This window comes from Hyperolius riggenbachi, chromosome 3, assembly GCF_040937935.1.
Source record: "Hyperolius riggenbachi isolate aHypRig1 chromosome 3, aHypRig1.pri, whole genome shotgun sequence".
Taxonomy (NCBI): domain Eukaryota; kingdom Metazoa; phylum Chordata; class Amphibia; order Anura; family Hyperoliidae; genus Hyperolius; species Hyperolius riggenbachi.
Window position 1 is genome coordinate 68,566,157 of NC_090648.1, and position 24,536 is coordinate 68,590,692.

At 45.7% G+C, this 24,536-nt stretch overlaps 1 protein-coding gene across 4 annotated transcripts in view; it reads right to left on the bottom strand.

Annotated features, from left to right (window-relative positions):
• The window catches only part of DNM2 (dynamin 2), a 237,259-nt gene that overhangs the window by 120,110 nt on the left and 92,613 nt on the right, over nucleotides 1-24,536 (bottom strand). For all 4 annotated transcript variants that reach the window (XM_068274341.1, XM_068274342.1, XM_068274340.1 and 1 more), the window contains exon 4: nucleotides 20,500-20,703. In XM_068274341.1, the coding sequence (XP_068130442.1) occupies nucleotides 20,500-20,703 (204 nt within the window). The remainder of the gene's footprint in view (nucleotides 1-20,499; nucleotides 20,704-24,536) is intronic.

Genomic DNA, 24,536 nt, shown 5'->3' on the forward strand with positions numbered 1-24,536 from the left:
CCAATTTCTAGCAAAAAATTGTTTGAGCGATTACAAATTCTAATCGTATTGGTTTTAAATCTCAGTTGATGGGCACAATCGTTTATGAACGATTACAAAAATAGACGTTCAATTGGATTTTTGTCAAACCAAAATTTAGATTTTCTCGTAGCGTGTGATTTTTCACTAGAAATTGGACAGTTAGTGGCCACCTTAAGGAGTCGGAGCAATTTTGGATACCTGGAGTCAGAGGTTTCATAAACTGAGGTGTCGGATGATTTTTGTATCAACTCCACAGCCCTGAGATGTACACACGTGTGCCATGTGCTGGGCAATGTAGCAGAGACTGCCATGCGATCTGTGGCACAGTCTGGGTCATGCCCCCTCCAACAAGTCAGTGCTTCGCCTCGCTTCTAGGAAAAGCAGTGGATTGTGGTGGTTGAACCAAATAATCAGCTGTTGAAAGTGAAGCTTCCCGGGATACAACTGATTGCTTGCATACCTTCAATCTGTTAAGTGTACAGCACAGACGGTGCCATGGATTGCAGTTGTTTGGCTTTCAACCACTGCAAACCTGACTACGTGAACTATGAGAACAATACACAAACAGTTATGAATGATGACCTGAAAGGTGCACTGTACATGTATAAGAAAAATTGTTTGGAGAACAACATAACCAATATATACTTACACCGGTCAGACTTAGAGTTTATACGGCTATTTATAAGGATATAGAATCAAGACAATAGGGCTTCGGAAACCAAAAATAGTTTTTAGATCTTTAATATTCAAAATTTGTAGAAAATTGACAGGTTAAAGAAAAACACAAGCCTGTTAGCACTCTTAGGCCCTGTTTACACTACACATAGATTTGATGCAGACTGGATGCAGAAAAACTGACTCCAGTGAAAGCCTATGGGCCTGTTTCCACTAAACGGGATTTTTCAGATGCAGATTTTTCCATAAGCATTCATTGGAGTCAGTTTCTCTGCATCCATTCTGCATCAAATCTGCATGTAGTGGAAACAGGCCCTTAATCAGTTGCTCTCAGTTATAACAAAGAAAACGGATTTTCAAAGTAATATCCATGTTTTCCTATTGGTGGGCCATTTTCACCTAGGTTATTGGTTAGATGTATTTATCACGGCTGAAAATTTTCTGTAAATTTTGAATATTTAAGATATAAAGGTTATTTCTGGTTTCCGGAACCCTATTTCCTTGATTCTATACCCTTGTATAAATTCTATGTGCATTGTACATAACATTTCCCATTATGTGGAGAATGAATGCAGAGTTTGTACTGTGTCTCATGTTTGTACTGCTCACCACATGAAAGAACAGGCCTGAACAGCTCCCTCCATGATAGCATGACTGATTCCATTTATTCCACATGTGGGTCCAGCAAGTTCCTGGGGCTTCAGGAGATGTGACTCACTAGAAGAGCAGCTACCTCCATCCTAATCCAGCTAATGAGGGCTGTTATCTCTTTCCCCTCATCCTCCTCCAGACAAAACATTTGTGGAACTCCGCCTAAACTCATCTCACTTCTCCATAATCTGCCTTACTGGCCAATCTTGTAGTGCCAGAGTTTACACCGTTCTCCACCCTTCCCACTCGTGTTCTGCAAGGTTAAATTACATCCCCCTCCTCATGGACCTAGATGTGGCAGTGACTGTATTCCTCTGCTATGTAATAAAGGCCTCCTCATTTAACCTAAAGTAGCCATTAGGTCATGTGATATTGTTAATGAGTAAGATCTGATAAAAACGCTGAACTGAAGTCTAATAAACATTAAAGCTCTTGAATGATGTTTCGAGCAATCTGTTGTCTGAACACTGACAGGCATCCTTGTGATGAGTGTAGCGGAAGCAGAGAGAGATTGCTGATCCTTGCAGGAGCAGAGCGAGACTGCTGGGCCATGGTGGGAGCAGAGAGAGATAGCTGGACCTTGGCAAGTGCAGAGCTAGATTTCAGGAGAGTTAGTGGGAGCAGAACGGGATTGCTGGACCTTAGCAGGAGCAGATTGTGGGAGCAGAGCGAGACTGCTAGACCGTGGTGGGAGCAGAGCGAGGATGTTGGACCTTGGCAGGAGCAAAGCGAGATTTCTGGACCGTGGTGGGAGCAGAACACGATTGTTGGACCTTAGTAGGAACAGATTGCGGGAGCAGAGCGAGACTGCTGGACCGTGGTGGGAACAGAGCAAGGTAGCTGGACCTTGGCAGCAGCAGAGCGAGATTTCTGGAGCATGGTAGGAGCAGAACATGATTTCTGGACCTTAGCAGGAGCAGATTGCAGGAGCAGAACGTGATTGCTGGACCTTAGCAGGAGCAGAGCGAGATTGCTGGACCGTGGTGGGAGCAGGGCCAGATTGCTGTAGCGCAGTGGGAGTAGCACAAGATTTCAGGAGTGCAATGGTAGCAGAACCAGATTGCAGAAGCACGACAGGAGCAGAGCGAGATTGCAAGAGTGTGGCTGTAGTAGATCAGGACTGCAGGAGCAGAGCAAGATTGCTGGATAGATAGCTTTGTACTGCATCAAGAGGTACAAAACTAGCAACACTCGTGCTATGACTAATATTAAATCAGATTCCTACTGGAGTCTGATCAAATAAGCAGTAGTTTAAGTGCAAGACCAGGATAACAATATTAAATAATAACATTATGGAGTTATCGGTCGTTCCCCTGTAGTGTACGGCAGGATTTATTGTATATACTCGAGTAGAAGTCTAAAAATGTAGGTCTGATTCACTTTATAAAAGTATAGTGGTCGACTTATACACGAGTCACAGGCAACTCTGACCACACCGAGTTATGTGTGTACTAATAGTGACATTCCCATTTGCAGCAAATTATCCTGTAGTGATACTTTGAGGAAAGGAAATGCACAGAAAACACAGGTCTGAAAGTCCTAGCTACAACAATTAACAAGGAAAGGGGCAAGGGGGAAATACTGGGCTGCATTTAAGTGAGTGAATAATTGCAGCATTTGGGGAGCCTGGATGAGGTATTGGCTGCATTTACGGGACAGGATGGGTTAATGACTGAAATACTGTAAGCAGTGCTATTAAGCCCTCCTGAGCCCCAAGTGCAGCCATTAACTTTGCTGGGTAGACTTAAACTTGAGTCAATAAAAAATTCCAGCTTAAGAGGGTTGAATATTATACACGAGGTCGACTTGTATTCGAGTATATACGGTAATCTCTTTTAAACAGCAGTTCCTGAGATGTAAGAAAATACATGCCGGGAATCCACACCCCATACACCTCTTATTTCTATGTAGGCCTTAGCAAGGCTGGATGTGTAATTCACCATTATTATCTCATTCTTCTGGACCTGGTATATCCTGTCAGGCCCTTTGAAGTCTGATATCCTCAGACAATACAACAGACTGAGGTGTGACTTAGCAGCGAGGAATGCAGAGGACACCCCGGAGCTTTGTTTCCTAACCACACACTCATGTATCCATATTGTACGAATCACGTCAGTCAAGTCTGCTGCTAATTTACAGGAAATGTATGGGGTTTACAAGTCAATTACCAACATTTATTAGCCACGATACTATTGTTTTAGTTTACATTTAAAGAGACACTGAAGCGAAAAAAAAATGATGTTATGATTTGTATGTGTAGTACAGCTAAGAAATAAAACATTAAGATCAGATACATCAGTCTAATTGTTTCCAGTACAGGAAGAGTTAAGAAACTCCAGTTATCTCTATGGAAAAAAGCCATTAATCTCTGCGACTTTCAAAGTCATGGAGAGGGCTGTTATCTGACTTATTATCTCAACTGTTACTAAACAAATTCCTTTTTCTCTTCCAGAGGAGAGGTCATTAGTTCACAGACTGCTCTGAAAGATTCATTTTGAATGCTGAGTGTTGTGTAATCTGCACATGTTATAGAATGATGCAATGTTAGAAAAAACACTATATACCTGAAAATAAAAATATGAGAATATTTTCTTTGCTGCTAATCTTCTAGTAATTATTCATAGTACACAACCAATTCATTATATCATTTTTTTTTCGCTTCAGTGTCTCTAACACTGGGGATAAGTATGAAATATTACAAATGAACGGACCGAACCACTGGCAACCAGCGGGTAATGAGCCCAAGCTGTAGTGATGGTCATTCACAGATCTATAGTGGCTTCATCTGGGAAGCAATCGATCATGGTTCCCAATCAGCAAGTAGCAACAGATCTATCTCCTTGTACCACTTATAAAACATCCCGCAGTTATTCACCTTGCCAGCAGTAAGGCTGCCAGCATCACTGATAAACTTGAAGGGAACCTGAAGTTAGAGGTATATGGATGCTGACATATGCATTTTCTTTTTGACACTACCAGTCGCCTGGCATCCTGCTGATCATTCTGGCATCAGAAGTTCCAGAATAACACACCTGAAACAAGCATGTGGCTAATCCTGTCAGACTTCAGTCAGAAACATCTGATCTGCATGCTTATTCGGGGTCTATGGCAAAAAATGTTAGAGGCACAGAGTCAGGCAACTGGTATTGTTTAAAACGAAATAAATTCGAGCCTCCATATCCTTATTTATTGTATCCCTCGCACTTCAGGTTAGTCAATGTTTTTCCTATTGTAACATAATGCCTTGCCCTGATTTACATTCTTAAAGAGAATCTGTATTGTTAAAATCGCTCAAAAGTAAACATACCAGTGCGTTAGGGGACATCTCCTATTACCCTTTGTCACAATTTCGCCGCTCCTCGCCGCATTAAAAGTGGTTAGGGCTGGTTCAGACGGACGTTTGTGCAGCGTCTACCGCCAGCGTTCGGGGCTTCGCGTTAAACGCTCCCATTCAAGTGAATGGGAGCGCTTGTACCAAGCTTTTACGCGCGTTTACACGAACGCGGCGTTCGGGTCCCGATTTTCCCTGGCGTTCAAGGAGCCCCTGGAAGCTACATGTAGCTTCCAGGGACGGTTAACCGCGACGGGTAATGTCCCCCTAGGGGAAGAAAAAACGCGACCGCATGCGAACGCAACGCGAACGCTGCTGAAAGCCTGAACGCATCACGAACGCAACGCCAACGAACGCAACGCCTCCAAACGTCCGTCTGAACCAGCCCTTAAAAACAGTTTTAAAAAGTTTGTTTGTAAACAAACAAAATGGCCACCAAAACAGGAAGTAGGTTGATGTACAGTATGTCCACACATAGAAAATACATCCATACATAAGCAGGCTGTATACAGCATTCCTTTTGAATCTCAAGAGATCATTTGTGTGTTTCTTTCCCCCATGCACTGAAGTTTCAGGCTGCTCTTTTCTTCTTGCAAACAGCTTTGCCCTTGTTTGTAATTCCTCAGTATGTGAAAGCCCAGCCAGCTCAGAGGACGATTTATCCAGCTGATTAGAGCAGCTTCTCTCTTCTCTCTTATCTAAATAACACACAGGCAGTGTGCATAGAGGGGCCAGAAAGGGTGAGTTCATAGCAGAACCACAACACTGAAGAACTTGGCAGCCTTCCAGACACAGGCCGACAAGTCTGACAGGGGAAAGATACATTGATTTATTACAGAGACTGTCATAGTAGAAAGTGCTGCAGTTAGCCAGAACACATTAGAATAGCTTTTGGAACATGTAGGATGATAAAAAACAGGATGCAATTTTTGTTACGGAGTCTCTTTAAAGAGAACCTAAACTGAAAATAAAAAGTCAAACTAACCATACACAAGTCATACTTACCTGCTGTGTAGTCTACTCCACAATCTTTCTCCTCTCCTGTTTGTTCACTGTGATCAATGGAATTCTCCGTCCCCCATTTTGAAAATGGCCATTACCCCATAACAGCTTCCTGGTGAGCACACAGTTAAACTGTAACATCGTCCACTTGAGCCATAGGGAAACATGGACACATCAGTTCTCCTCTGAGCTGTAACTGATAGCAACTGATATATAACTGACAGCAACTGATATATTTCAGTTCTGACAAAATGTTGTCAGAACTGGAAGGGATCATTGTCAGAAGAAAATAATGAGCTTCTGAGAGGAACTGATGGCAAGGTAACTATGTAATGTTCAATTGGAGTAACCTCATGTGTTTATTTTAAATAATTTTACTCAGTACAGGTTCCCTTTTAAGTACTTAAAAAAAACCTGTAACAAAAAAACCCCTCGGGTGGGGGAAGCCTCCGGATCCTATTGAGGCTTCCCCTGTCCTCCTCGGTCCCACAGGGGCAGCGATTAAGCTCCCCGAACAGCGGGGATGTAAATATTTACCTTCCCGGATCCAGCGCAGTATCTGCTCTCCGCTCAGACATAGGCGGAAATAGCCGATCGCTGTCAGGCCGCTCTACTGCGCAGGCGCAAGTCTCCTGCGCAGTAGAGCAGACCCAACAGAGATCGGCTATTTTCGCCTATCTCCGAGTGGAGAGCCGCAACAGCGCCTCGCTGGAGCCAGGGAAGGTAAATATATCAGAGCTTATCAGTGCTTGTCAGGCTCCTCGAGGGAGGATTCCAGGACACTTCGGGGGAGCCAGCGCTGGACTGCCTGCAGCTACAGGGGAGGGGGAAGCCTCATTGCGACCCTGAGTCTTCCCCCTCCCGAGGTGAGAACCCCCCAGGGGAACTTTTTTTTTTGTTACAGGTTGTCTTAAAGAATGTAAATCAGGGCAAGACACCGTTACAATAGGAAAAAACATTGACTAAATAATTTATAAATGAATATTGAAAGGGGAAAAAAAAATTCTTTGTTAAGTTATATTCAGTAAAGTTCACTTTTAATGGAGAAACAGTAGAACCGTTGCCACCATTCGTTTTGTACTGTGTGATAAAATATAAAGCTATGTGGCAACCAATCTTTCACCCATTCAACTTAAATTTACTGCTATGCCCAATCACCCTTTTAATCAGTTTATCGATCTGTGGTCAATTGATCAACAGCAAAATAAAAGTAACTGAATCAGCCAGAAAATGTGATATAAGCTTATGATAAAATGAATTGTAGCACAGAACAGCTAAGAAATAGAACATTAGTAGAAAAAAAAAAAAAAAAAAAAAGTCTTATACTCCATTATTTTCCACTACACGAAGAATTCAGAAACTTTAAGGGCCCGTTTCCACTTGTGCAGTGCGAATCGCCACGGTAAAAATTTGCATGCGGATGCAAATTTCGCATGCGGTTGTATGCGAATTTTCGTGCGAATTCGCATGAAAATTCGCATGGATGACGCTGTATGCGAATTTAACCATGGCAGTGCCGGTGTGCTTTTCCATTGATTTCCATGCGAATTCGCATGAAAATTCGCATACCAAAGCCACAGGCGATTTCCCTATTAAATACATTAGCGGCGATTCGCATGCATTCCACACGCAGGCGAATTCTGAGGGCTCTGTCGTGCAGAAAAATCCTGCACAGAAAAACGCTCAGGAAAACTGACAAGTGGAAACAGGCCCATCCACTTGTATTGGCTGTGCGAATCTGCATGCAGGAAACGCATGCAGATTCGCGATAGTGGAAACGGGCCCTAATTCTCTTTGCACAAGAGCTTCTCTGAGTTGTTCAACCTCACTTGGGTCAAGCAGTGCTGTTTTCTGAAGCACTTAACCTCTTTGCGACTGCCTAATGCCAATTGGCAGTCGCAAGGTGGCAGCCCCAGGACCGCCTCACGCCGATTGGTTCCGCTCCGTCATCAGTCTCCCAGCGGCGGTCGCCGCTAGAAGACTGTTGGGCGGCGAAACCGCCGCCTATTCACACTGTACACAGCTGCGATCTACGGCAGAGTTGTACTGGAGACAGCTGTGTCACTCGGCTGTCCCCCGGGAGGCTTAGAGAGCGATCCGCTCTCATAGGCTGATGTCTAAGAGAGCTGATCGCTGGGATCGGCACAAATTTAATTTACAATAAAATGATTAATACATTTATGGAAGGAAAAAAAAAACAAAAAAACCGCCCACAGCTATGATCAGAGCCCACCAACAGAAAGATTGGTTGGTGGGCAGAAAAGGGGGGGGGGGGGGGGGGGGAAATCAGTGTGCTGCATTGTTTGGCTCTGCAGCTAGCTCTTAAAGCTGCAGAGCCCTGATTTGTAAGGACAAATAGCCTGGTCACTGGGGGTAGGGAACCTATGGTCCTTAAAGGAAAGAGAAAATCTTAAAATACATGTAAACATATAAAAATAAGAAGTACGTTTCTTCCAGAGTAAAATAAGCCATAAATTACTTTTCTACTATGTTGCTGTCACTTACAGTAAGTAGTAGAAATCTGACACTACCGACAGATTTTGGACTAGCGCATCTTTTTATGGGGGGTTCTCAGGGTTTTCTTTCTTTTTAAAAGCACTTGGTGAATGCCAGTTGCTCCGTCCAACTGCCAAAGAAGTGTACTGGAGCAGGGAAGCTGGCCAGCATAATTGTATGAATATTTTTCAGGGAATGTCTTTATAAAGAATAAAGGCCACGGCTGAGAATCCCCCATGAAGAGATGGACTAACCCAAAACCTGTCGGTAATGTCAGAGGTCCACTACCCAGGGCCGGCGCTACCATAAAGCAGAGCCGGCCTTAGAGTACGCGGGGCCTGGGGCGAGTGTCATATGCGGGGCCTAGAGGCATAAGTGTAGGCCATGTACCGTACCACCACAGTCACGGGCTTGTCCACCTCTAAAACAGTATGCCTTATTGTTTAAAAACTTGTTAAAGGCCCCTAAGCCAACCAATACAGGAACAATTACAATTCGTAATGTAATCAAACTGTACCTATCCCTAGCTCCCCAGCCAGCCTCTATCTATCCCTAGCTCCCCAGCCAGCCTCTACCTATCCCTAGCTCTCCATGAAACCTAGCACCAATCACCAGCCAGTCTAGAAGCTCCAGCCCAAGCCCCCTCTAGCTTCAGTCCATGCTTGACTGCTGAAGATGAAAACCTAAGCAATAAAGGGGGGGGGGGGGGGGGGGCAGTGTAAAATATAAGGTGTGGTGTGTAAAACAAAATAGGAACATCTGAGTTGTTGTAAATGACACACTGCTCAAAACACAAACAGCTAGACTTATGTAGACCTTTCCTTCACCATGAGCATGGTATGGCGGGCATGACATGCGGGGCCCTCTTCATGTGCGGGGCCTGGGGCGATCGCCCCACTTGCCACCCCCAAAGGCCGCCTCTGCAGAAAGGCAAAGGAGGCAATTGCCCCAGAGCCTGTAGGGGCCCCTAGTGGCTACAAGAGGAAAACTTTTTTTTTCAAAAAGACCTTATAGTTTGAGAAAATCGATTTTAAAGTTTCAAAGAAAAAAAAAATACACATTTAAAAACCTGCTGACTTTAATGGTTAAAGGGACTCCGAGCTCACCCAAAAAAAGAAAGTTGTACTCACCAGGGGCTTTCTCCAGCCCAGTGCTGGTCGGGAGGTCCCACGCCGGCATCCTGGCTCCTCTCCTTGTCCCCGCTCCGGAATGGCTGACAGGCCGCAGCCCGGGCGACACTCGGCAGAGTGTCGGGCTGCTCCTTCCGCGTATGACGCGGCTGAAGTCACACGCCGGCCGCCTCGCATCATCACGGCGGCCGGCGTGAAAGTACTGCGCATGCGCTATTAAAGCGCGCATGCGCAGTACTTTCACGCCGGCCGCCGTGATGACGTGAGGCGGCCGGCGTGTGACGTCAGCCGCGTCATACGCGGAAGGAGCAGCCTGACACTCTGCCGAGTGTCGCCCGGGCTGCGGCCTGTCAGCCATTCCGGAGCGGGGAGAAGGAGAGGAGCCAGGATGCCGGCGTGGGACCTCCCAACCAGCACTGGGCTGGAGAAAGCCCCTGGTGAGTACAACTTTCTTTTTTTGGGTGAGCTCGGAGTCCCTTTAATAGCAAATCCACCTTAAATGCTAGAAACAGGATATGCAAGATATGTTAAAGATAATCTGTATTGTTAAAATCGCACAAAAGTAAACATACCAGTGCGTTAGGGGACATCTCCTATTACCCTCTGTCACAATTTCGCCGCTCCTTGCCACATTAAAAGTGGTTAAAAACAGTTTTAAAAAGTTTGTTTATAAACAAACAAAATGGCCACCAAAACAGGAAGTAGGTTGATGTACAGTATGTCCACACATAGAAAATACATCCATACACAAGCAGGCTGTATACAGCCTTCCTTTTGAATCTCAAGAGATCATTGTGTGTTTCTTCCCCCCTGCAGTTCTCATGCACTGAAGTTTCAGGCTGCTTGTTTTTCTCCTGCAAACAGCTTTGCCCTTGACTGTAATTCCTCAGTATGTGAAAGCCCAGCCAGCTCAGAGGACGATTTATCCAGCTTGTAAAAGATAAGAGAGAAGAGAGAAGCTGCTCTAATCTAAATAATACACAGGCAGTGTGCATAAAGGGGCCTGGAGGGGGGAGTGCATAGCAGAACCACAACACTGAAGAACTTGGCAGCCTTCCAGACACAGGCCAACAAGTCTGACAAGGGAAAGATACATTGATTTATTAAAGAGATAGTGATAGCAGAAAATGCTGCAGTAAAGCAGAACACAGAATAGCTTTTGGAACTTGTAGGATGATAAAAAACAAGATGCAATTTTTGTTAAGGAGATCATTGGTAATAAGAGGAAAAAACAATTTTTCAAAAATACCTTATAGTTTTTGAGAAAATCGATTTTAAAAAGTTTAGAAGGAAAAAAGTATACTTTTAAATGCGGTAAATGTCACTTTTAGTAGCAAACCTAACGGTAGTGTAATTTCACATGTATCAAAAGAAAGAGCAATAAATTTCCTGACGGGGTTTCCAGGGGGTCCATACAGCCGCAATATAGCTGTATGAAAATCCCTGGCATTTTTTCCTTTTTTCCCAATTTAGTTTTTTTATGTTTAGATGTGGGGTCCCCCCTCCTGACACTTTTTAACCCCTTGTCCCCCATGCAGGCTGGGATAGCCAGACTATATCAGCTGCAAAAAAAGTCCCTTAAAGTGGATCCGAGATGAAAAACTAACTATAACAAGTAACTTGTCTATATATCTTATCTAAAGTTTAGATAGTTTACACAGCAAATATAGCTGCAAACAGCTTTAAAGCGAACCCGAGGTGGGTTTGAAGAATGTTATCTGCATACAGAGGTTGGATCTGCCTATACAGCCCAGCCTCTGTTGCTATCCCAAAACCCCCCTAAGGTCCCCCTGCACTCTGCAATCCCTCATAAAACACAGCCGCACTGCTGACACAGCTTGCCAGAGCGGGCTGTGTTTATCTCTATAGTGTCAGTCTGCTGCTCTCCCCGTCTCCTGCAGAACTCCGGTCCCCGCCTGCGTCCCTTCCCTCCCCGCTGATTGGAGGGAAGGGATGGGGGCAGGGACCGGAGCTCTGCAGGAGGCGGGGGAGCAGCTGAGACTGACACTACAGATGTAAACACAGCCCACACAGCACAGCTGTGACTTATGTCTGATTGCAGAGTGCAGAGGGACCTTAGGGGGGTTTGGGATAGCAACAGAGGCTGAGCTGTATAGGCAGATCCAGCCTCTGTATGCAGATAACATTCTTCAAACACACCTCGGGTTCTCTTTAATAGAAAATGATTATTTCTTCCTGTGATACAACAGCAGCAATGTTGTTTGTAAACATTACACAGAGGCAGGCTTATCTGTACCTTGATCACTAAGCCTGTGAAAGAAACCTAATCCCCCCTTCTCCCCTCTGAAATCAATGGCTAGTAACAACTCCTCCTGCCCAGACTGAGCTCCCAGGAGTCTTTGCTACTGTCAAGGCTCTCTGAAAACCTGTGGGCGTGGTTTATTTAGTTTACAGGGAATTAGAGTATTAAAGACAAAGACTTATATAGCGCTTTTCTCCTGGCAGACTCAAAGCGCCAGAGCTGCAGCCACTAGGGTGCGCTCTATAGGCAGTAGCAGTGTTAGGGAAACTTGCCTAAGGTCTCCTGCTGAATAGGTGCTGGCTTACTAAACAGGCAGAGCAGAAATTCGAACCCTGGTCTCCCGCGTCAGAGGGGGAGCCCTTAACCATTACACATTCCAGCCACTGCACTAAAAAAAAAAAAAAAAGTATTTGGCTTGAGGAATGCCCTATAAACAATAGGAAAGGAACACAATTATGCAATGAGTAAAAGTTCACCTCGGATCCACTCAAAACTCAACTCAAAAAGTTCCCCTGGGGGGTACTCACCTCGGGAGGGGGGAAGCCTCAGGATCCTAATGAGGCTTCCCACGTGTCCTCTATCCCACGGGGGTCTCGCTGCAGCCCTCCGAAAAGCCGCCCGACAGACCCGACTGTTAGTTCAATATTTACCTTTCCAGGCTCCAGCGGGGGCGCTGTGGCGGCTTTCGGCTCCGAAGTAGACGGAAATACCCGATCTCAGTCGGGTCCGCTCTACTGCGCAGCCTGCGCAGTAGAGCAGACCCGACGGCGATCGGGTATTTCCGCCTACTTCGGAGACGACAGCCGCCAGAGCACCTGCGCAGGAGTCGGGAAGGTAAATATTTACTTCGCCGCTGTACGGAGGGCTGCAGCGAGACCCCCGAGGGACAGAGGACAGCGTGGGAGCCTCATTAGGATCCTGAGGCTTCCCCCTCCCAAGGTGAGTACCCCCCAGGGGAACTTTTTGAGTTGAGTTTTGAGTGGATCCGAGGTGAACTTTTACTCATTGCATAATTGTGTTCCTTTCCTATTGTTTATAGGGCATTCCTCAAGACCCAACAGAGATCGTCTATTTTCGCCTATCTCCGTGTGGAGATCCGCAACAGCGCCCCCTGCTGGAGCCACGAAAGGTAAATAACTCAGAGCTCATCAGTGCTTGTCAGGCTCGTCGAGGGAGGATTCCGGGACACTTCGGGGGAGCCAGCGCTGGACAGGGGAGGGGGAAGCCTCATTGGGACCCTGAGGCTTCCCCCTCCCGAGGGGAGTACCCCCCAGGGGAACTTTTTGAGTTTACAAGATTTTCTTTAATGCCGATTTTTGTTCCAGGGTATCTGTTGGGGGGTCCCCCAGGTTTATTTTGCCCTGGGGCCCCATTGTTGCTTAAACCAGCCCTGCTACTACCTACTGTAAGTGACGGCAACATAGGAGAAAAGTCATGTACAGTGATGTACAAAAACTATTTGCCCCTTCCTGATTTCTTATTCTTTTGCATGTTTGTCACACTTAAATGTTTCTGCTCATCAAAAAACGTTAACTATTAGTCAAAGATAACATAATTGAACACAAAATGCAGTTTTAAATGATGGTTTTTATTATTTAGTGAGAAAAAAAAACAACTCCAAATCTACATGGCCCTGTGTGAAAAAGGGATTGTCCCCCTTGTTAAAAAATAAACTGTGGTTTATCACACCCGAGTTCAATTTCTGTAGTCACCCCCAGGCCTTACTGCCACACCTGTTTCAATCAAGAAATCACTTAAATAGGAGCTATCTGACACAGAGAAGAAGACCAAAAGCACCTCAAAAGCTAGACATCATGCCGAGATCCAAAGAAATTCAGGAACAAATGAGAACAAAAGTAATTGAGATCCATCAGTCTGGTAAAGGTTATAAATCCATTTCTAAAGCTTTGGGACTCCAGTGAACCACAGTGAGAGCCATTATCCACAAATGGCAAAAACATGGAACAGTGATGAACCTTCCCAGGAGTGGCCGGCTGACCAAAACTACCCCACGAGCGCAGAGCAAACTCATCCGAGAGGCCACAAAAGACCCCAGGACAACATCTAAAGCAGTGGTTCCCAACCTTTTCCGGCCCGGGGAACACTGTCTGACCAAATTTTTCTCCGGGGAACAGAGCGGGGGGGTGGGGGGGATGGGGATGCGGCCCCCGGTTGTTTGCGCGACCTAGTCGACAGTGCCGTGCGCAGCAGGCTATGGGGGGGCCTGGAGTTCGGCTGCATAGCTAGCATAGTTGCCCCAGTGTAGCTAGTATAGTGCCCTAGTATAGTGCCCCAAGCATAGCCAGAATAGTGTCCCAGTATAGCCAGAATAGTGCCCCAGTATAGCTAGTTTTGAGGGTGCCCCAGTATAGCTAGTATAGTGCTCCAGTATAGCTAGTATAGTGCCCCAGTATAGCCCCCCAGTATAGCTAGTATAGTGCCCCAGTATAGCCAGTATAGTGCCCCAGTATAGCAAGTATAGTGCCCCAGTATAGTGCCCCAGTATAGCACCCCAGTATAGCTAGTATAGTGCCCCAGTATAGCTAGTATAGTGCCCCAGTATAGCCAGTATAGTGCCCCAATATAGCCAGAATAATGCCCCAGTATAGCTAGTATAGTGCCCCAGAATAGTGCCCCAGTATAGCCAGTATAGTGCCCCAGTATAGCCAGTATAGTGCCCCAGTATAGCCCCCCAGTATAGCTAGTATAGTGCCCCAGTATAGCCCCCCCAGTATAGCTAGTATAGTGCCCCAGTATAGCCAGTGTAGTGCCCCAGTATAGCCAGTGTAGTGCCCCAGTATAGCTAGTATAGTGCCCCAGTATAGCTAGTATAGTGCCCCAGTATAGCCAGTATAGTGCCCCAGTATAGCCCCCAGTATAGCTAGTATAGTGCCCCAGTATAGCCAGTATAGTGCCCCAGTATAGCCAGAATAGTGCCCCAGTATAGCCAGAATAGTGCCCCAGTATAGCCAGAATAGTGCCCCAGTATAGCCAGAATAGTGCCCCAGTATAGCCAGAATAGTGCCCCAGTATAGCCAGAATAGTGCCCCAGTATAGAGCCCCAGTATAGCCACCCAGTATAGCTAGTATAGTGCCCCAGTATAGCCAGTATAGTGCCCCAGTATAGCCAGAATAATGCCCCAGTATAGCCCCCCAGTATAGCTAGTATAGTGCCCCAGTATAGCCCCCCAGTATAGTGCCCCAGTATAGCTAGTATAGTGCCCCAGTATAGCCCCCCAGTATAGTGCCCCAGTATAGCTAGTATAGTGCCCCAGTATAGCCAGTATAGTGCCCCAGTATAGCCAGTATAGTGCCCCAGTATAGCAGTATAGTGCCCCAGTATAGCCAGTATAGTGCCCCAGTATAGCCTCCCAGTATAGCTAGTATAGTGCCCCAGTATAGCCAGTATAGTGCCCCAGTATAGCCAGTATAGTGCCCCAGTATAGCCAGAATAATGCCCCAGTATAGCTAGTATAGTGCCCCAGAATAGTGCCCCAGTATAGCCAGTATAGTGCCCCAGTATAGCCCCCCAGTATAGCTAGTATAGTGCCCCAGTATAGCCCCCCCCAGTATAGCTAGTATAGTGCCCCAGTATAGCCCCCCCCAGTATAGCTAGTATAGTGCCCCAGTATAGCCAGTATAGTGCCCCAGTATAGCTAGTATAGTGCCCAAGTATAGCCAGTATAGTGCCCCAGTATAGCCAGAATAGTGCCCCAGAATAGTGCCCCAGTATAGCCAGTAGTGCCCCAGTATAGCCCCCAGTATAGCTAGTATAGTGCCCCAGTATAGCCAGCAGTATAGTGCCCCAGTATAGCCAGAATAGTGCCCCAGTATAGCTAGTATAGTGCCCCAGAATAGTGCCCCAGTATAGTGCCCCAGTATAGTGCCCCAGTATAGCCAGAATAGTGCCCCAGTATAGCTAGTATAGTGCCCCAGTATAGCCAGTACAGCGGCTTCCTGTAACGGCGATATGTATCGCCGTTACTATGGAAACCGAGCCCTGCCTCCTGCGCATCACACAGAGCAGCCGGAGATACGCTGCTAGAACAACAGAGATCGTCTATTTTCGCCTATCTCCGTGTGGAGAGCCGCAACAGCGCCCCTGCTGGAGCCAGGAAAGGTAAAGAACTCAGAGCTCATCAGTGCTTGTCAGGCTCGTCGAGGGAGGATTCAGGGACACTTCGGGGGAGCCAGCGCTGGACAGGGGAGGGGGAAGCCTCATTGGGACCCTGAGGCTTCCCCCTCCCGAGGGGAGTACCCCCCAGGGGAACTTTTTGAGTTTACAAGATTTTCTTTAATGCCGATTTTTGTTCCGGGGTATCTGTTGGGGGGTCCCCCAGGTTTATTTTGCCCTGGGGCCCCATTGTTGCTTAAACCAGCCCTGCTACTACCTACTGTAAGTGACGGCAACATAGGAGAAAAGTCATGTACAGTGATGTAAAAAACTATTTGCCCCTTCCTGATTTCTTATTCTTTTGCATGTTTGTCACACTTAAATGTTTCTGCTCATCAAAAAACGTTAACTATTAGTCAAAGATAACATAATTGAACACAAAATGCAGTTTTAAATGATGGTTTTTATTATTTAGTGAAAAAAAAAAACAACTCCAAATCTACATGGCCCTGTGTGAAAAAGGGATTGTCCCCCTTGTTAAAAAATAAACTGTGGTTTATCACACCCGAGTTCAATTTCTGTAGTCACCCCCAGGCCTGATTACTGCCACACCTGTTTCAATCAAGAAATCACTTAAACAGGAGCTATCTGACACAGAGAAGAAGACCAAAAGCACCTCAAAAGCTAGACATCATGCCGAGATCCAAAGAAATTCAGGAACAAATGAGAACAAAAGTAATTGAGATCTATCAGTCTGGTAAAGGTTATAAATCCATTTCTAAAGCTTTGGGACTCCAGTGAACCACAGTGAGAGCCATTATCCACAAATGGCAAAAACATGGAACAGTGATGAACCTTCCCAGGAGTGGCCGGCTGACCAAAACTACCCCACGAGCGCAGAGCAAACTCATCCGAGAGGCCACAAAAGACCCCAGGACAACATCTAAAGCAGTGGTTCCCAACCTTTTCCGGCCCGGGGAACACTGACCAAATTTTTCTCCGGGGAACGGAGCGGGGGGGGGGGGGGATGGGGATGCGGCCCCCGGTTGTTTGCGCGACCTAGTCGACAGTGCCGTGCGCAGCAGGCCATGGGGGGGGGGGGGGGGGGCTGGAGTTCGGCTGCATAGCTAGCATAGTTGCCCCAGTGTAGGGAGTTTAGTTGCCTCAGTGTAGCTAGTATAGTGCGCTAGTATAGTGCCCCAGTATAGCCAGAAGAGTGTCCCAGTATAGCCAGAATAATACCCCAGTATAGCTAGTTTTGAGGGTGCCCCAGTATAGCTAGTATAGTGCTCCAGTATAGCTAGTATAGTGCCCCAGTATAGCTAGTATAGTGCCCCAGTATAGCTAGTATAGTGCCCCAGTATAGCTAGTATAGTGCCCCAGTATAGCCCCCCAGTATAGCTAGTATAGTGCCCCAGTATAGCCAGTATAGTGCCCCAGTATAGCACCCCAGTATAGCTAGTATAGTGCCCCAGTATAGCCAGTATAGTGCCCCAGTATAGCCAGTATAGTGCCCCAGTATAGCCAGTATAGTGCCCCAGTATAGCCAGAATAATGCCCCAGTATAGCCCCCCAGTATAGCTAGTATAGTGCCCCAGTATAGCCCCCCAGTATAGCTAGTATAGTGCCCCAGTATAGCCAGTATAGTGCCCCAGTATAGCCAGAATAATGCCCCAGTATAGCCCCCCAGTATAGCTAGCATAGTGTCCCAGTATAGCCAGTATAGTGCCCCAGTATAGCCCCCCAGTATAGCTAGTATAGTGCCCCAGTATAGCCAGTATAGTGCCCCAATATAGCCAGAATAATGCCCCAGTATAGCTAGTATAGTGCCCCAGAATAGTGCCCCAGTATAGCCAGTATAGTGCCCCAGTATAGCCCCCCAGTATAGCTAGTAAAGTGCCCCAGTATAGCCCCCCCAGTATAGCTAGTATAGTGCCCCAGTATAGCTAGTATAGTGCCCCAGTATAGCCAGAATAGTGCCCCAGTATAGCTAGTATAGTGCCCCAGTATAGCTAGTATAGTGCCCCAGTATAGCCAGTATAGTGCCCCAGTATAGCCAGTATAGTGCCCCAGTATAGCCAGAATAGTGCCCTAGTATAGCCAGAATAGTGCCCCAGTATAGAGCCCCAGTATAGCCACCCAGTATAGCTAGTATAGTGCCCCAGTATAGCCAGTATAGTGCCCCAGTATAGCCAGAATAATGCCCCAGTATAGCCCCCCAGTATAGCTAGTATAGTGCCCCAGTATAGCCCCCCAGTATAGTGCCCCAGTATAGCTAGTATAGTGCCCCAGTATAGCCAGTATAGTGCCCCAGTATAGCCAGTATAGTGCCCCAGTATAGCCAGTATAGTGCCCCAGTATAGCCTCCCAGTATAGTGCCCCAGTATAGCCAGAATAATGCCCCAGTATAGCTAGTATAGTGCCCCAGAATAGTGCCCCAGTATAGCCAGTATAGTGCCCCAGTATAGCCCCCCAGTATAGCTAGTATAGTGCCCCAGTATAGCCCCCCCCAGTATAGCTAGTATAGTGCCCCAGTATAGCCCCCCCAGTATAGCTAGTATAGTGCCCCAGTATAGCCAGTATAGTGCCCCAGTATAGCTAGTATAGTGCCCCAGTATAGCCAGTATAGTGCCCCAGTATAGCCAGAATAGTGCCCCAGTATAGCCAGAATAGTGCCCCAGTATAGCCAGAATAGTGCCCCAGTATAGTGCCCCAGTATAGCCAGAATAGTGCCCCAGTATAGTGCCCCAGTATAGCCAGTAGTGCCCCAGTATAGCCCCCAGTATAGCTACTATAGTGCCCCAGTATAGCCAGCAGTATAGTGCCCCAGTATAGCCAGAATAGTGCCCCAGTATAGTGCCCCAGTATAGCTAGTATAGTGCCCCAGAATAGTGCCCCAGTATAGTGCCCCAGTATAGCTAGTATAGTGCCCCAGTATAGCCAGTACAGCGGCTTCCTGTAACGGCGATATGTATCGCCGTTACTATGGAAACCGAGCCCTGCCTCCTGCGCATCACACAGAGCAGCCGGAGATACGCTGCTAGAACAAACACATGCGCTGGAGAGGGGAGAGCAGCCGCTGCTAAGGTAATAGCAGCGGCGGCCGCGGGGACGTTCGGGAGGGGGGGATGAGAGGACGGCACACCAGGCAACGTTCCGCGGCACACTAGTGTGCCGCGGAACACTGGTTGAAGAACGCTGATCTAAAGAACTGCAGGCCTCACTTGCCTCAATTAAGGTCAGTGTTCACGACACCATAAGAAAGACTGGGCAAAAACGACCTGCATGGCAGATATCCAAGGCGCAAACCACTTTTAAGCAAAAAGAACATTAAGGCTTGTCTCAATTTTGCTAAAAAAAACATCTCAATGATTGCCAAGACTTTTGGGAAAATACCTTGTGGACCGACGAGACAAAAGTTGAACTTTTTGGAAGGTGCGTGTCCAGTTACATCTGGAGTAGAAGTAACACAGCATTTCTGCAAAAGAACATCATACCAACAGTAAAATATGGTGGTGGTAGTGTGATGGTCTGGGGTTGTTTTGCTGCTTCAGGACCTGGAAGGCTTGCTGTGATAGATGGAACCATGAATTCTACTGTCTACCAAAAAATCCTGAAGGAGAATGTCCGGCCATCTGTTCGTCAACTCAAGCTGAAGCGATCTTGGGTGCTGCAGCAGGACAATGACCCAAAACACACTAGCAAATCCACCCCTGAATGGCTGAAGAAAAACAAAATGAAGACTTTGGAGTGGCCTAGTCAAAGTCCTGACCTGAATCCTATTGAGATGTTGTGGCACGACCTTAAAAAGGCGGTTCATGCTAGAAAACCCTCAAATAAAGCTGAATTCCAATTCTGCAAAGATCTAACGCTTGATTGCAGTTATTGCTGCTAAGGGTGGCCCAACCAGTTATTAGGTTCAGGGGGCAATTTCCTTTTCACACAGGGTCATGTAGGTTTGGAGTTTTTTTTTCTCACTAAATAAAAACCATCATTTAAAACTATTTTGTGTTCAATTATGTTATCTTTGACTAATAGTTAACGGTTTTTGATGAGCAGAAACATTTAAGTGTGACAAACATGCAAAATAATAAGAAATCAGGAAGGGGACAAATAGTTTTTCACATCACTGTATGGCTCGTTTTACTCTGGAAGAAATGTACTTATTTGTATGCATTTTAAATTGTACGATTTTCGCCACAGTTCCTCTTTAAGTGGTTAAATAGCAAACCGTGAGAGACCGCTTGAGAAGGCTTTAGTGCAGGAAAGTTCAAAGGGCCATTATTTACGCTTTGTTTTATAGTTTAAAATACAGAGTGTGGTTTTAAAAACTGCAATTTTAACAGAATGATCCAATGTTATTCAATATATAAATTGAAAATAAAAATTGGTGTCTTCATTGCTACTAATGTTCGTTCCTTATCAGTGCTACACATACAATTCATTATATCATAAGGTGTTTTTTTCGTTTTTGTTTTTTTTGCTTCAGGTTTGCTTTAAAAGTTTGTAATCAAGCAACAAAAGGATTAAAAACGACTATCCCTTTTCCAGCATCTTGTCTAAAAGTCTGAAGCTAGCGGCTCATGCTTTCAGCTCACATTACTTGTTACAGATAGCGTATTGAGGAGCTGTGGGGAGTTTTGAGGGTTTAGAAAATGCTATTATGTGCTCCTACAGGAAAGAGGCGCAAAATGCAAAAAGGATCCCCTGAGCACTGTATAGAAAAAGCAGTTACAAGAAAACACACTTATATAAAATACTTTAAGTAAATAATTCATAATATTCTTAAAATATTGAGCCCAGATATTTAACTTACCCTGTGGATCCACCTCTTTGGACATCTTCAAGGCGTCGGAGTTGGCCAGGTCAGTGTTGGCTGGAGTGACGGCCAGGATAAGGCAGCTCTCTCTGGAGATGAACTGGAGGATCATGTCCTTGATCTGGTACTCTATGTCCTGGGGCTGGTCACCAACAGGGACCTTTGTGATACCCGGGAGGTCAATCAAGGTCAGGTTCAGCACTAGAAATACAAAAGGTTCATTAGGGGGAATTGTGGTCTCTAACTGTGAGCGTTTCAGTGCTGAGTCCTAAACACAGTAACTACAATATTTACATATTAGCCTTACAGATTACAAACGGAAATTTAATTTGTTTAAACCTGCTGGTTTAACCCAGAAGCTTAGTCTGGTTTCTCCGCTGTGTAGTACAAATCATTTTCAGATCTCAGGGAACCCCTGCATTAGCAGAGGAAGTGGCAATATATTTTAGATTAGGATTGGTCATTAAAGAGTAACTGTCGGGCATAAAATCAATTCTTTATTTTTATCTGGTAAACAAGTAATAAGGATGCTAACCAGGCAATCCAAAAGTTAAAATCACTATTACTTTTCTTGTTGATAAACGATCATTCCCCAGTTTACCTGACTTATTTGGTACACACAATATTTGGTACACACAACATTTGGTACACAAAGGAAGTTGCAGGGCATGCTTTTTGCTTCTTTATTTCTCCTCAGACTTATCTAATGCAGCCTGATTGGCTGAAGCCTCTTTCCCTCCTGTTTTCCCTCCCACAGCTCTATTCCTCTCTGATTGGCCAATATTTCTCATGCTGAGACAATACACTTTCTATAGTGAAGGGCGGGCAAATCGGGCAGCCTGAGAGCTGAAGTGTGAGAGGAGCAAGCTGCACATTCACCACCCTACAGACAATTGCTGAAGTAGCAACACCAGCCCTGCTGTCTATATTTGTATTCTTATTACCTGCGGCTTTGCATAAGCTTTAGTTGTAGCAAACGAAGAAGTGCCATGAAAGAAAAGTACAGTAAGTATAAATTCAACATTCCTTTTACCCTGTATCAATAAAACGTGTATTCCTCCACATTATAGTATGATCACCAGAGAGCCCGGTGGTATCGCTGTACACATGCTAGACTGACGTCTCCCGACAGGGATCAGTACTGCACCCCCTCAGGTGACCTGGCTGGGCGGGGATATATAGACGCGTTTTGTTGCTCTGAGGGCGAAGGGGCAGGAGACGAGGGCTGACAAAGAAGTACAGATGTGATAACACACATTGGTCTGGCGGTGAGAATAACCGCCATCTGCCGCTGCTCCGCCCATTTGATCTGCCTGGTGGATCGCTGGGTCTGCTACACACACACACACACACACACAATTATCGGCAGAGGGGATTGTTACCAGCTACCTCTTATCTAGAGCAGGCTTTCTCAGCCAGGGTTCCTTGGGAACTCTGTAGGGGTTCCTTGGCATTCCCCCCCCCCAATCGTGGGGGGGGGGGGGATCGTGGGGGGGGGGGGGGAAGTATAATAAAGCACATTATAATAGGGGGTAACTAACAATAAGCACTAAATTGTGAATCAAAATAATAATGAGCACATTAATAAAAAGCACTAGGAGACAGTATAATGAGTGACAGTGTAATAGGAGGTAGTGAAACAAACTGCCTCACCTACTTTTTTTAGACCATGCCTCCTGCAAAATAAATGCAGTGGTTCCTCAAGATCAAAAAAATAGTTTGCAGGGGTTCCCTGACATTCAAAAGTTATTTGCAGGGTTCATCCAGGGTAAAAAGGTTGAGAAAGGCTGGTCTAGCGTGTACAATGCCCTTTAGCAATCTATCACCTCAAACAACAAGAGTGACGAGGCAACCAAGATTAATAAAACTTAACTAAAAGCAGATAAAATCGAAAAAGATGGAGGTAGCTTAAAGAGGAACTTCAGCCTAAACAAACATACTGTCATTAAGTTACATTAGTTATGTTAGTTAAAATAGATAGGTAATATAATCGCTTACCCACCCTGTTTTAAAAGAACAGGCAAATATTTGATTTCATGAGGGCAGCCATCTTTTTGGTTAAAAGCAGGTGACAGGGAGCATGAGACAGTTCCAACTGTCCTGTGTGCTGATCACCCCTCCCAGTTGCCTGGCAACGTGAATAACAGCATAGGAAATACCATCATGCTTTGCACAGCATCAGGGGAAAAAAGCCTGGGCAGTTTTCTTTGATGGGTGGAGCTTAGCTAAAAATGCAGCTAAAAATGATGCTTTGGTAAGAAAAACAAAGTTCCAATGCTGTGAAACTGTTAAACACAAAGCCTTTTCAGTTCTGCTGAGTAGATTTTTAGTCCGGAGGTTCACTTTAAGAAGACACAATCAATTGACAAAAACGTAAATTTTATCTTTTTTTTTTCCAATTGATTGTGTCGTCTTGAGAGGTAAGCTACCTCCATCTCTTTCAATTTTAATTGCTTTTAACTAAGTTTTATTCATCCTGGGCGCCGCTTCCCCCTTGTTGTGCTAATCCCACCTTCCCTTATTTTGGGGGAGGGAGTCTCAGTCTACAGTGCCTCTGCCACTTGCAGTACCAGTGCAACCATCTAGCATCCAGCCATTTCTGGTTGGATGTGGTGGGTTGCCCATTTGTGCAACCCACTTTTGTGAGTAGGTTTCCTATTACAGTTTTCACAAAAAAACCAAAGTGACATATCGCACTATTGGGCTCCCTTGTCTGCTTTTTCCAAGGTGTTTATCACCCAATCCTTTGTCTATATCACCCCAAACAATCATGAGAGATAGTTGTGGACAACAGGCCTTTTCCATGTAGCTGTTATATAATTATATTGTTAATTATTAATTATATTCTTATAATCAATGCTATCCAAATAAAAAAAAACAATGAAACACACAGACTTGTGCACCTCTCAGCAAAGCAGACTCTCAGTTTCCTATCAGGTCTGGTCAGAGATAGAAGGGAAATAAAAAAAAAATAAGAGTATTTCATTCACACACTTTGCACAGGAAGCTCATTGTAAGACATAAGTATAGTGAGCAGTGATGGTAATATTATACAGGAGCGCTCCTCAGACACACTTTCCAGTTAGAAGGGCAGATAATTGCGGCCTGAGAGTTCCCAGAGGGCTCAGAGCCAACTATAATGCTTCAATCTGAGGAGCCCTGGAGGTCTTTCATGCAGAAATAAAGGTAAGTGCTTCTTGTATGTTTTATCTGGATAACATGACCCGAGGCGCAGAGCAAATAAGAGGAAGACACGGCGCTGGAGACATCCCTGCTGGCCGGCTACACGTCCTGCGCACTCATAATATCAATTATGTCTTTTGTCACAATAAATAGCCCCTAAACCGATCTTACAGCACGGCTTGAGTAAAAAGCTTTTAAGCCTGAACGCTGGGCCCAGATAATGTGAGAATGCAGAGCTCTCCTACAGGAAGTCTGAAGAAAGAAAGAAAACTAGCTCTACTCACAGTGCAATGCCATTTTACACAGTGCCCAGGTAAAGAGAACCTGAGGCACTGAGGCAATCGTAAAGCTACATAAAATGAGATAATTATCTAAGAAGAGGGAAGCCTCTGGGGCCGGCAGCCAGGGCTGTGAAATGGGCACAAAAATCATCCAACTCCTCAATTTATGAAACCTCCGACTCCAGGTACCCAAAATTGCTCCGACTCCAAAACCCTTGCAGGGTACAAAAATTATCTGACTCAAACTCAGACTCTGCAGTTTATGAATCCACTGAGTGACTCCGGGTACCCAAAAATTACACCGACTCCTAGACTCCAGCCTGTGGCTTCCCAGGTTCTTCTCTAAACCACCGCCGCCACCCAGGACCCTCTGGAAGTTCACGCCCATACTCCTCTTCGTGCACAAGCATGGCTGTGCCGCCGTGAGAACGACCAGGCCTGGGCAGTGGCATGGAGACACTTGTGGACGAGCTTCATACACGAGCACACCCATGTATGCAGAGGCGTGTGGGTGTGGCCACATGACATCCAACTAGCTCTTGTTGGATATGCATTGGAGGGTCCATGCTG